This window comes from Hyla sarda, chromosome 1, assembly GCF_029499605.1.
Source record: "Hyla sarda isolate aHylSar1 chromosome 1, aHylSar1.hap1, whole genome shotgun sequence".
NCBI classification, from domain to species: Eukaryota; Metazoa; Chordata; class Amphibia; order Anura; family Hylidae; genus Hyla; species Hyla sarda.
The window spans coordinates 242,877,259-242,889,661 of record NC_079189.1 but is presented as its reverse complement, the minus strand read 5'-3'; the positions used below and the strand labels follow the sequence as shown (position 1 = coordinate 242,889,661).

The 12,403-nt window shown below is 46.5% G+C and overlaps 1 protein-coding gene across 2 annotated transcripts in view; it reads left to right on the top strand.

The window, feature by feature from the left end:
• Nucleotides 1-6,418: 6,418 nt before the first annotated feature.
• FZR1 (fizzy and cell division cycle 20 related 1) overlaps nucleotides 6,419-12,403 on the top strand; it is a 38,073-nt gene continuing 32,088 nt past the window's right edge. The window contains exons 1-2 of one of the 2 annotated variants that reach the window (XM_056569674.1): nucleotides 6,419-6,597; nucleotides 10,965-11,133. In XM_056569674.1, coding sequence (XP_056425649.1) covers nucleotides 11,065-11,133 — 69 coding nt within the window. In that variant the 5' untranslated portion in view covers nucleotides 6,419-6,597; nucleotides 10,965-11,064. Of the gene's footprint in view, nucleotides 6,598-8,096; nucleotides 8,215-10,964; nucleotides 11,134-12,403 lie in introns of those variants that run through there. The other variant, XM_056569682.1, reaches the window with a different exon arrangement.

Sequence of the window (12,403 nt, the reverse complement as noted above, 5' to 3'; positions counted from 1 at the left end):
ACTACAACTCCCAGCATGCCCGGACAGCTCATGAAGAACATTGCTCATCTACAGGATAGGTGTATTGGCTCTTTTATCAGGCAGCTGTCTGCCCACATAAACCCCCCTGACCTCCTACATTTACAGTGGGGATGAAAAGTTTGGGCACCCCAGGTAAAATTTTTTATTAATGTGCATAAAGAAGCCAAGGGAAGATGGAAAAATCTCCAAAAGGCATCAAATTACAGATTAGACATTCTTATAATATGTCAACAAAAGTTAGATTTTATTTCCATCATTTACACTTTCAAAATAACAGAAAACAAAAAAAATGGCGTCTGCAAAATTTTGGGCACCCTGCAGAGTTAATATCTCGTACTGCCCCCTTTGGCAAGTATCACAGCTTGTAAACGCTTTTTGTAGCCAGCCAAGAGTCTTTCAATTCATGTTTGAGGTATCTTTGACCTGTCACGATGCCGGCTGGCAGGTAGTGGATCCCCTGTGCCAGAGAGGGATGGCGAGGACCGCGCTAGTGGACCGGTTCTAAGCCACTACAGGTTTTCACCAGAGCCCGCCGCAAAGCGGGATGGTCTTGCTGCGGCGGTAGTGACCAGGTCGTATCCACTAGCAACGGCTTACCTCTCTGGCTGCTGAAGATGCTGAAGATAGGCGCGGTACAATGGAGTAGGCAGAAGCAAGGTCGGACGTAGCAGAAGGTCGGGGGCAGGCGGCAAGGATCGTAGTCAGGGGCAACGGCAGGAGGTCAGGAACACGGACTAGGAACAGACTAGGGAACGCTTTCACTAGGCACTAAGGCAACAAGATCCGGCAAGGGAGTGCAGGGGAAGTGACTAGATATAGGGAAGTGCACAGGAGGGAGCCAATTAAGCTAATTGGGAAGATTGGGCCAGGCACCATCATTGGTGCACTGGCCCTTTAAATCGCAGAGACCCGGCGCGCGCGCGCCCTAGGGAGCGGGGCCGCGCGCGCCGGGACAGGACCGAGGGAGAGCGAGTCAGGTACGGGGACCGGGGTGCGCATCGCGAGCGGGCGCTACCCGCATCGCGAATCGCACCCCGGCTGAAGGCGGGACCGCAGCGCACCCGGTCAGTGGATCTGACCGGGGCGCTGCAACAACGAAGATGAGGCGAGCGCTCCGGGGAGGAACGGGGACCCGGAGCGCTCGGCGTAACAGTACCCCCCCCCTTGGGTCTCCCCCTCTTCTTGGGGCCAAAGAACCTGAGAAAGAAAAACTCAATTTTTTCGTGATGAGGTCCGATGCAAATTAGGAGGGGTTCTGTGTGGAAACGTACGAGACAGTCCAATCTTTTATTGTAAAAACAATAGATGTAGAGGGGTCTGGCGAGACTGGTCACAGGAACGTAGAACCTGTTGATGAGAGAGGCCAAAAAAAATTTTCCTGCAGATCCGGAATCCAAGAAGAGCATAGTAGAGAAGGAGAAGGTAGAGGCAGATATCCGCACAGGCACAGTAAGGCGTGGAGAAGCAGAGTTGACATCAAGAACTGTGTCACCTTTGTGCGGAGTCAGCGTACGTCTTTCCAGGCGGGGAGGACGGATAGGACAATCCTTCAGGAAGAGTTCGGTACCGGCATAGTACAGGCAAAGATTCTCCATGCGGCGTAGTGTCCTCTCTTGAGGTGTCAAGCAAGACCGGTCAACTTGCATAGCCTCCGCGGCGGGAAGCACAGGAACAGATTGCAGAGGACCAGAGGGGAGAGGAGCCGGAGAGAAAAAACGCTTCGTGCGAACAAAGTCCATATCCAGGCGGAGCTCCAGACGCCATCCGGAAGAACGCATGTCAATGCGAGTGGCAAGGTGAATGAGTTCATGTAGGTCAGCAGGAGTCTCTCGTGCGGCCAGAACATCTTTAATGTTGCTGGATAGGCCTTTTTTAAAGGTCGCGCAGAGAACCTCACTATTCCAAGACAACTCGTAAGCAAGAGTACGGAACTGAATGGCGTACTCGCCAACGGAAGAAACACCCTGGGCCAGGTTCAGCAGGGCAATCTCGGCTGAAGAAGCTCGGGCAGGTTCCTCAAAGACACTTCGAATTTCCGAGAAGAAGGAGTGTACAGAGGCAGTGACGGGGTCATTGCGGTCCCAGAGCGGTGCGGCCCATGACAGGGCTTTTCCAGACAGAAGGCTGACTACGAAAGCCACCTTAGACCTTTCAGTAGGAAACTGGTCCGACATCATCTCCAAGTGCTGGGAACATTGCGAAAGAAAGCCACGGCAATACTTAGAGTCCCCATTAAATTTGTCCGGCAAGGACAGGCAGAGGCTAGGAGTGGCCACTCGCTGCGGAGGAGGTGCAGGAGCTGGCGGAGGAGAAGATTGCTGGAGAAGTTGCGACTGAAGTTGGTGCGAAATGGTGGACATTTCCGACAGCTGACGGGTTAGAAGGGCGATCAGTCGGGCTTGCTGGGCGGCCACCGTGGTGAGGTCAGCGACAACTGACAGAGGAACTTCAGCGGGATCCATGGCCGGATCTACTGTCACGATGCCGGCTGGCAGGTAGTGGATCCCCTGTGCCAGAGAGGGATGGCGAGGACCGCGCTAGTGGACCGGTTCTAAGCCACTACAGGTTTTCACCAGAGCCCGCCGCAAAGCGGGATGGTCTTGCTGCGGCGGTAGTGACCAGGTCGTATCCACTAGCAACGGCTTACCTCTCTGGCTGCTGAAGATGCTGAAGATAGGCGCGGTACAATGGAGTAGGCAGAAGCAAGGTCGGACGTAGCAGAAGGTCGGGGGCAGGCGGCAAGGATCGTAGTCAGGGGCAACGGCAGGAGGTCAGGAACACGGACTAGGAACAGACTAGGGAACGCTTTCACTAGGCACTAAGGCAACAAGATCCGGCAAGGGAGTGCAGGGGAAGTGACTAGATATAGGGAAGTGCACAGGAGGGAGCCAATTAAGCTAATTGGGAAGATTGGGCCAGGCACCATCATTGGTGCACTGGCCCTTTAAATCGCAGAGACCCGGCGCGCGCGCGCCCTAGGGAGCGGGGCCGCGTGCGCCGGGACAGGACCGAGGGAGAGCGAGTCAGGTACGGGGACCGGGGTGCGCATCGCGAGCGGGCGCTACCCGCATCGCGAATCGCACCCCGGCTGAAGGCGGGACCGCAGCGCACCCGGTCAGTGGATCTGACCGGGGCGCTGCAACAACGAAGATGAGGCGAGCGCTCCGGGGAGGAACGGGGACCCGGAGCGCTCGGCGTAACATGACCATTCTTCCTTACAAAAGTCTTCCAGTTCTTTGAGATTTCTGGGCTGTCTGTCACGCACTGCTCTTTTAAGGTCTATCCATAGATTTTCAATTATGTTGAGGTCAGGAGATTGGGAAGGCCATGGCAAAACCTTCAGTTTACGCCTCTTGATGTAATCCCCCATGGATTTCGAGTTGTTTTTAGGATCATTATCCATTTGTAGAAGCCATCCTCTCTTTAACTTCAGCTTTTAGTTAGCATCCAAAATTTGCTGAAATATTATTGAATCCATTTTTCCTTCTACTCGTGAGATGTTCCCTGTGCCACTGGCTGCAATACAACCCCAAAGCATGATTGATCCACCCCCATGCTTAACAGTTGGACAGAGGTTCTTTTCATTAAATTCTGTTCCCCTTCTGCTCCAAACGTACCTTTGCTCATTCCAGCCAAAAAGTAAAATTTTAACCTCATCTGTCCACAGAACTTGTTTCCAAAATGCATCAGGCTTGTCTATATGTTCATTTGCAAAGTTCAAACCCTGATTTTTGTGGTGAGGACGTAGAAGAGGTTTTCTTCTGATGACTCTTCCATGAGGACCATATTTGTACAAGTATCTCTTTATTGTGGAATAGTGTACCACAACTCCAGTGTCTGCCAGATCTTTCTGGAGGGACTGTGCAGTCAAATATGGGTTTTGAATTGTTTTTCTCACAATCCTGCTAGCTGTTCTGTCTGATATTTTTCTTGGTCTTCCAGATCTTGCTTTAACTTCCACTGTTCCTGATGACTGCCATTTCTTAATTACATTCCGAGCAGAGGATACTGACTTCTGAAAACATTTTGCTATCTTCTTATAGCCTTCTCCAGCTTTGTGAGCGTCAACTTTTTTCAGTTTCAGATTTCTAGGCAACTGCTTAGAAGAACCCATGGTGCTGATTGTTGGGACAAGGTCAGATGAGTCTGGGCATATAAAACCTTTGAGATTTACATCACCAGGTCTTTTCAGATGATGACTGAGAACAATCCATGACACTGGCAGGTCTCAGCTTTGCAAAGGGTGCAGTGCATGCTATACATTCTGCAGGGTGCCCAAACTTTTGAAGGCGCCATTTTTGTTTTCTGTTATTTTGAAAGTGTAAATTATGGAAATAAAATCTAACTTTTGTTGACATATTATAAGAATGTCTAATCTGTAATTTGATGCCTTTTCAAGATTTTTCCATCTTTTCTTGGCTTCTTTATGCACATTAATAAAAAATTTTAACTGGGGTGCCCAAACTTTTGATCCCCACTGTATCAGTCTTTTGTGCCCGGCGTCACCCCTGATTTTTATGGGCAAGGACTCTGTATTACTGCAGCTACTAGCACCATCGTCTTATAGACACAGTGACAGTGCCATAAAGTAGGCAAAGGGAGACCGCAGAAATAGAGGAAGGCACCTGTGGTAAGGGTGTGATGGAGGGCAGATGTTATCACCCTAGGGGCAGATAGCATTAACCCCTTGTGTTCGTGATGCCAGGGCATGGTTTTACCCGAAGATATGGCCACTGGATCCTGGGCTAGGCATGGGGCGAATAATGACTCCAACGCCAAGTTATGGAACAATGGCAGCTTTACTGAGGCAGACAGATGGAACAGTCTTTACAGCTCAGTTAGGCCCAATGAGGTGACCAGTGACTTCAGAGACTTTAGGGTTCGCTGGAACTTGTAGTGGATTTTGGACAATTTGCTGCAGGCCCATGCTGACTTTATGCAGACTGATCTTGACTGACTTGACTAGACAGACTTCACCCCGTATGTAGCTTGGCAGTGTGGTCAACCTTGGGTCTCCTCAGGACACCAGACAGTCTCCAGGTCTTGACTGTTCCTCAGCATGCTCTAAACTGAAACTAGAACTCCCTAGCTAGCTCTTCCCAGGGTTTTTATGAGGGAGACTCTGGAGGGGTCCTATAGGTCACCCTATTAGGCTGCTTTCACACTGTGAAAAGTACCCGTTATAAAATAGCGGGTGATCGTGGGGTTAAACCGCCATTAGAAAATCCCTAAATCCCTACGTTAGAAAATTCCATTATAGTCTATGGGATTTTTCTAATAGCTGTTTTAACCTGTTATTGCCCGTTATTCATAAGAATAACGGGCGTTATTTTATGACGGGAGATAGTAACGGGAGAAATAGTGCATGCACTATTTCTTCCGTTCAAGTAGTAGTGGCTGTACCTGAAAGAGTTAAAGATGTGCAGGAAAAGCGCGCAAAAATGTCCCGGATTTTTCTAATAGCTGTTTTAATCCGTTATTGCCCGTTATTCATAAGAATAATGGGTGTTATTTTATGACGGGAGATAGTAACGGGAGAAATAGTGAATGCACTATTTCTTCCATTCAATCGCCCGTCACAAAATAAGGCCCGTTATGGATAGCGGGCGATAACGGGTTAAAGCGGCTATTAGAAAAATCCCATAGACTATAATGGAATTTGCTAACGTAGGGATTTAGGGATTTTCTAATGGCGGTTTAACCCCGCGATCGCCCGCTATTTTATAATAGGTGTTATATAACGGGTCCTTTTCACAGTGTGAAAGCAGCCTAAGTCACATGGTCACTGGTACCTTCCTTGGTTACAACACTTGGTAACAGTATTTAAAGGCAAATTACACTATAAAGACATTATAATAGATAACACAAGGTATAATTAACCATTTACATTACATAGATTAAAGAGGGACTCGGGGAACACCGCAATAAAGTCCACCTGACAGGACAGCAAGGGTACAGGGATGCAACTCCTGTACTGGGCCACCACACACCAAACAATGGGGTGCCTCCCACAATTTGAAGCAGCATGCTAACATTTTGGCAGAGATTTATCAAACCTTGTGCCAAATATCCCTAGTTCAGTTGCCCAGAGCACCAATCAGATTGCTTCTTTCATTTTTTAAAAGATCTCTGGAAAATAAAAACAATCTGGTTACTATGGGCAACTGCTACACTGTTCCTCTGCACAAGATTTGATGAGAAATCTCCCCCCTGTAGCTCAGATTCCTAGATCTTTGAACCCCTGATGGGGTTTACTACTAGATCCCAGCATATGACACTGAGAGGGCAGCGGACATCCTGACAGGACCCAGTACTGCAGATCTCCCCATCCTGACGCCATAGGATCCTCAAGTTATCATAGAGATGGCCGCCTAGCTCCGTTCTGCGCATGTCTGGTTTCCACGGAGACGCGTGCGCCTGCCTTTCCTGTGTTGATTCGAAAGCCGTGACGTTGCCAGCAGTTCCCGACGTGCAATGCGGGAAGTAAATCTGAAAGGGGGAGGGGAGGACGAGATACAGCAGCGCCGCCATATTGGTACTGCAAAGTAAACGGAAAGCTGGGATCCCGGGGATCAGGCAAGTGGGGAGCACGGGGGGTGGGGGATCTGTATGGGGCATGTCTGCCAACTCCCAGCGTCAGCCGTTGGATGTGGTGGTTGACGTGCCACTCTTTCTGCACCCCCACCGGGCACAGACCCCGACTAGCTGGTAGCCTGATATTAATCGGGCACTCCACCCTGGTGCCCCTGTCATGTCAGCCCTGCTGTGCCCGGTGTGCGGTGCGGCCCCGCAGTCCTCTCAGTCTCTTCTGGCTGCCACAGTCTCCATCCACATTTCTGACCCCTTTGTTTCCTAGTGTCAGTCCAGTGTATTGTGTACGCTCCAGATGTTGCAAAACTACAACTCCCAGCATGCCCGGACAGCCGTTGGCTGTCCGGGCATGCTGGGAGTTGTAGTTTTGCAATATCTGCAGCTAGAAGAGCACTGGATCTGCGGGGCTTTACTACATCTCAGTTTCGGAAGTGCCCAGCCTTGTGCCATACAGCCCTCCGGTCTCCATTAATGGAGATGGGCCTAATGGAGGACTGATGGCAAAGATTTGATAATGTGTGGCTGAGAGCTAGACTTGCCCCCATATTTCCTCCCTGAGGGGACCCCCAGAATCATATAGGGGTGGCCTATACCCCTGTTATAGAAGAGAGGAATGAGTTCTCCCATGTTGTGCCTTGTTCTGGTGAATGGAGTAGTGTTACTTATATCTCGTTCCATAGAGAAAAATCCCATCTTGCCACTCCAGACGGCTCCCATAGTGCTGCGCAAAAATCCATACGAATAAAATGGTAGATGTTCCTGCACATAAATGGCCTTATCTTCCTTAAAGGGGTACTCCAGTGGAAAACCTTTTTTTTTTTTTTTTTTTTTAATCAACTGGTGCCAGATAGTTAAACAGATTTGTAAATTACTTCTACTAAAAAATCTTAATCCTTCCAATAATTCTCAGCTGCTGAATACTACAGAGGAAATTCTTTACTTTTTGGAACACAGAGCTCTCTGCTGACATCATGACCGCAGTGCTCTCTGCTGACATCTGTCCATTTTAGGAACTGCCCAGAGCAGCATATGTTTTCTATGGGGATTTTTTCCTACTCTGGACAGTTCCTAAAATGGACAGAGATGTCAGCAGAGAGCACTGTGCTCATGATGTCAGCAGAGAACTCTGTGTTCCAAAAAGAAAATAATTTCCTCTGTAGTATTCAGCAGCTAATAAGTACTGGAAGGTTTAAGATTTTTTAATAGAAGTAATTTACAAATCTGTTTAACTTTCTGGCCCCTTTAAAGGTAGCAACAGCATGGACATAAATGTCGGACAGATTTGCTGCTTTTCATTGCTGGATGTCCTGGATTTATGATGCACATTGTCAAATCTTATCTGACTGAGATTCATGTCATTGTTGTCGCTACCTTTTGTATATGCTCTAAAAAAAGAAGATTCTGTTTTTAAGGACATCTATGGGTTAAATCTAGTTGTGCTCTTTTAGGCTCTGTTCATACTTGATGTTTCTTTTTTTCTGTCAGGTTTCCATGGCAGTTTGACAACCTGAATAGTATAACATGCTGTGCTACTGTATAGGATAGAGACAGAAACCGGATGGCTCCGTTGTGTCAGTCGATCATAATTGAACTAAAATAAAGGTTATGTTCAAACTGCGAAAAAAATACGGGTGTATTTTTATGTACAATTTTTTTCCCCCAATTCCACAATGTAATTGGCAAAAAAAAAAAAGACTCATTTTCTTTCTGTTATGGCCAAAAAAGGCTTCAAAAATATTCTATTTGTGTGGTGAATCAAGTGATGTTTAATAAGAACTCACAAGAGATGCCGGAAAAGTAAATCAAGGAATGGTAAATTAAATAAAAAGCTATCTGGTTGCTATGGGCAACTGGTCAACGCTTCCTTTGCTCAGGTATTGATAAGGCTGGGTTCACATCACGTTTTTACCAATACTGGGCCGCAAACGGCTGGGGGGGGAGTGAAAACCTTTCGCTGCCGTATGCCGCCCGTATGTAATTGGAGCCGGCCGGAGTGAAACGCTGACTCCGGTCGGCTCATTTTTGCCCCGTATGCGGTTCCCACCGCACCTAAAATCGTAGTCGACCATGGTTTGAGGTCTGGTGGAAAAACACATACAGGGCAAAAACGAGCCGACCGGAGACAGCGTCTCACTCCGGCCGGCTCATTGAAATTAATTACATCCGGGCGGGATACGGGAGCGCAAGGTTTTAGCTCACACCGTCCCCCCCCCCCCCCAGCCGTACGCGGTCCCGTATTGGGGAAAAAAAGTTATGTGAACCCAGCCTATATCCCCCTAAATATGTTATATAACAAGTGCAGAACAATAGAAGAAATAATAAATGGACAAAAGTGCAAAATAGTCAAAAAGACATGAGCAAGAATATCCAAAGTGTGAACGTAGCCAAACAGATCATAAGACCGTGATGGATTGTACAGGTCCATGATGCCAGTATATGGGTCCAGCATCAGGAATACATAGTTCTTGTTCTTTTGATGGATCTGTGTGATTCATTCTTGCACCAGTGTTGTGTAAGGAAATTCATGTTACTTTTATGTACAACGCGACATTTTCACACTTTCTACCTTGCCTGAAATGCGCCAAATTCATCATATAGTCTCGTGATTTATGAATCTTGGTGCTTTCTTTCAAACCTTTTTAGTGGATTATTGCACTTAAAAAAATTTTTTTTCAAAATCACACCTTTTTAAAAAATGTAAATAGCAAATGTCTGAAAATTCCAGCTAAGTCTTACCGACATCATCTGTTAGAAAGCAAAACTGGCGAGCAAGGTGCAGATACGCCCAAAAGTGGTGTAAATGTATAAGAAATATATGTCAACAAAATATACAAACAATGGGGCAGATCAAAATCTCTGCAAAAAATGTAGAGCAGTTGCCCAACCAAGTGATTGCTATAGGCAACTGGTCTCTCTCCCCAATAAGAGCAATGGTACGTTCCCATCTGGACTCCCTGATGGTCTGTATGATCATAGGCTTGCTGTTCCAGCCTTAAAGGGGTATTCCCACCCTAGACATCTTATCCCCTATCCAAAGGATGTCTGACCGCTGGGGACCCCCGCAATGTTGCATGCGGCACCCAACTGTTTATTGTCCGGAAGTGCTGGAGGGTCTCGGTCGCGACCACTGGAACGGAAGTCCGTTACACCCCCGTGTGACATCACGCCCATCCCCTCAATTCAAGTCTATGGGAGGTGGCATGACGGCCCTCCAGCCCTTCCGGACAATGAACAGGTGGGTGCCGCATGCAACATTGCAGGGGTCCCCAGCGGCTGGACCCCTGCGGTCAGACATCTTATCCCCTATCCTTTGGATAGGGGATAAGATGTCTAGGGTGGGAGTACCCCTTTAAGTGTCCATAAACCCTTGTTTGATTGGCCTTTATGGCTCCTTATGCTCTCTCTAAACTCTTGGTATTCTGATCAAAGTTAGGTAAAATTTGGAGATCACAATGATGACAGAGGATGTAAATAAATGCAACATTTTATCATTTTTATGGCATGTTAGCAAGTAATGAATGATGAACATGCAACTATAATGTGTGATTTTTTTTTTTATGTATGTTCTCATGTTGTATTCTACCACATTCAACCCACAGGACTGTCCTAAAATATACAGTCATCTTTAGTGTCCTGTGGACCAATGAGGACAGGAACTACAGTATCTGCTAGTAGAGATACACATTCTTATTGACAGTCATGCTTGTTAGGTTCTTGGGTCTCTGTCTCCTGGTTGACAAATTACTGTAGACATTTAGACATTTTTTCCGGCAATGGCCTTCAGTGTTTTCTCCATTAGGAAGTTGCTTAATACACTGGTAATAAGGCTTTCTCTTGCGTATAATTTATATGTATAAATAGAATAATGGCTTAAGAAGGTTTCCCTGACCCACTTTCTAGTTCAAGATATGTCCTCAATAAAGCAGAGTTCCATGCGTTCCCTTATTGATATACGTAATGTAATTGCGCATACATCTTGTGGCGCATAGGGGTAGAATTATCACCTGTGCTGAGGAAAAGTTGGCCAGTTGCCCATAGCAACCAATCAGATTGCTTCTTTCATTTTGCAGAGGCCTTTGCAAAAATGAAAGTGATCTGATTGGTTGCTATGGGCAACTGGTTGGCTTTTCCTCTGCGCAGGTTTTGATGAATCCTCATAATGTATAATGTGACTACCTGATAAGCTCGGACTGTACCCAGCGGATTTGTTTCTTAGTGGTGGGCACTGAGTATCTAAGCTTAGGTGGGTCACTGTTCATGATATGAGCTTGTCTGCAGTTATATAATAGTATATTATTATTTAAGTAAAACATTTAAAATCCTTTTTAATAACGGAGGTTTTATTTCTTTAGCTCCCTGCCATAGGCATTAGGTGGACGCTACCACCAGAGCTGAACCTCGTGGTCAACTCCATTCTTATTCCCATTTCCGATTCTACACTTTGCTGCCATCATGGACCAAGATTACGAAAGGCGCCTTCTGCGACAAATCAACCTGCAGAATGAGAACACTATGCCTTGTGTAAGTTGCATGATTTTTATCATCTTTCCACTGGGACAGTTTCTTCGGGTTTAACCCCCTTGAAAGTGCATGATGAATATATCCTTCATGGCCGGTTAAGGGCGTAAGGATCGGGCTCAAGTGCTGCCGCTAATAGCCGGCATGGAGCGATCTCCCTTGCTGCCTATTTACAGTTTAAATGCTGCTGTCATTTAAACAGTGTAATTGGCATTGCTGTGGATCAGCTCCTCCGATGTCATCAACGATCCATTGTTATGGTAGCCCAAGGCCTGTAGTAGGCCTCCCTGGCCGGACTGAGCTACTGTATAGTCCAGTAGACCACTGATAGAATGGATCCATGTAATACTATTGTATCTCTAGTATTTTTTATGTTTACCATGTTTTTACACTTACCTTGTGGGACAAATAGCTTGTAGTGTTTGTTGGCAAGGCATGTAGTAGTGTTAAATGGCGGTAGGCCACCAGGAAGAGGTGTGCCCTCCCGGATGGATTGTTTTCATATAATGCATAACGCAAATAAAGTAGGATGTTTTTATGGTGAGTGCCACAGACTTTCCTTTTGTGTGGACTTAGAACTTTGTGTTTTATAACATGCTGAGCACCACTGGGACTACTGGTGCCACTGCAGGCTTTTGGATACTAGTTAAAGGGGTGCTCCGGTGGAAAACAAGTTATTCTAATCAACTGGTGCCAGAAAGTTAAACTGATTTTGTAAGTAACATCTATTAAAAAAAAAAAACTTAATCATTCCAGTACTTATCAGCTGCTGTATGCTCCACAGGAAGTTGTATTTTTTCTGGAATTCTTTTCAGTCTGACAACAGTACTCTCTGCTGACACCTCCGTCCATGTCAGGAACTGTCCAGAGTAGAAGCAAATCCTCATAGCAAACCTCTCCTGCTCTGGACATTTCCAGATACGGACAGAGGTGTCAGCAGAGAGCACTGTGGTCAGACTGAAAAGAACTCCAGAAAGAAATACAACTTTCTGAGGAGCATACAGCAGCTGATAAGGACTGGAAGGATTAAGATTTTTAAATGGAAGTAATTTACAAATCTGTTTAACTTTGTGGCACCAGTTGATTTAAAAAAAAGTTTTTCCACCGGAGTACCCCTTTAAGTCGAAGAGCCTTTATATGAGTAGACCCAGGGACACCCTGCATTGCTCCTTCTTTAAAGGGGTACTATGGTGGAAAACAAATGTTTTCAAATGATCTGGTAGAGAAGGAGAGGTTTTCTATGGGGATTTCCTTCTTATCTGGCAGTTCCTGA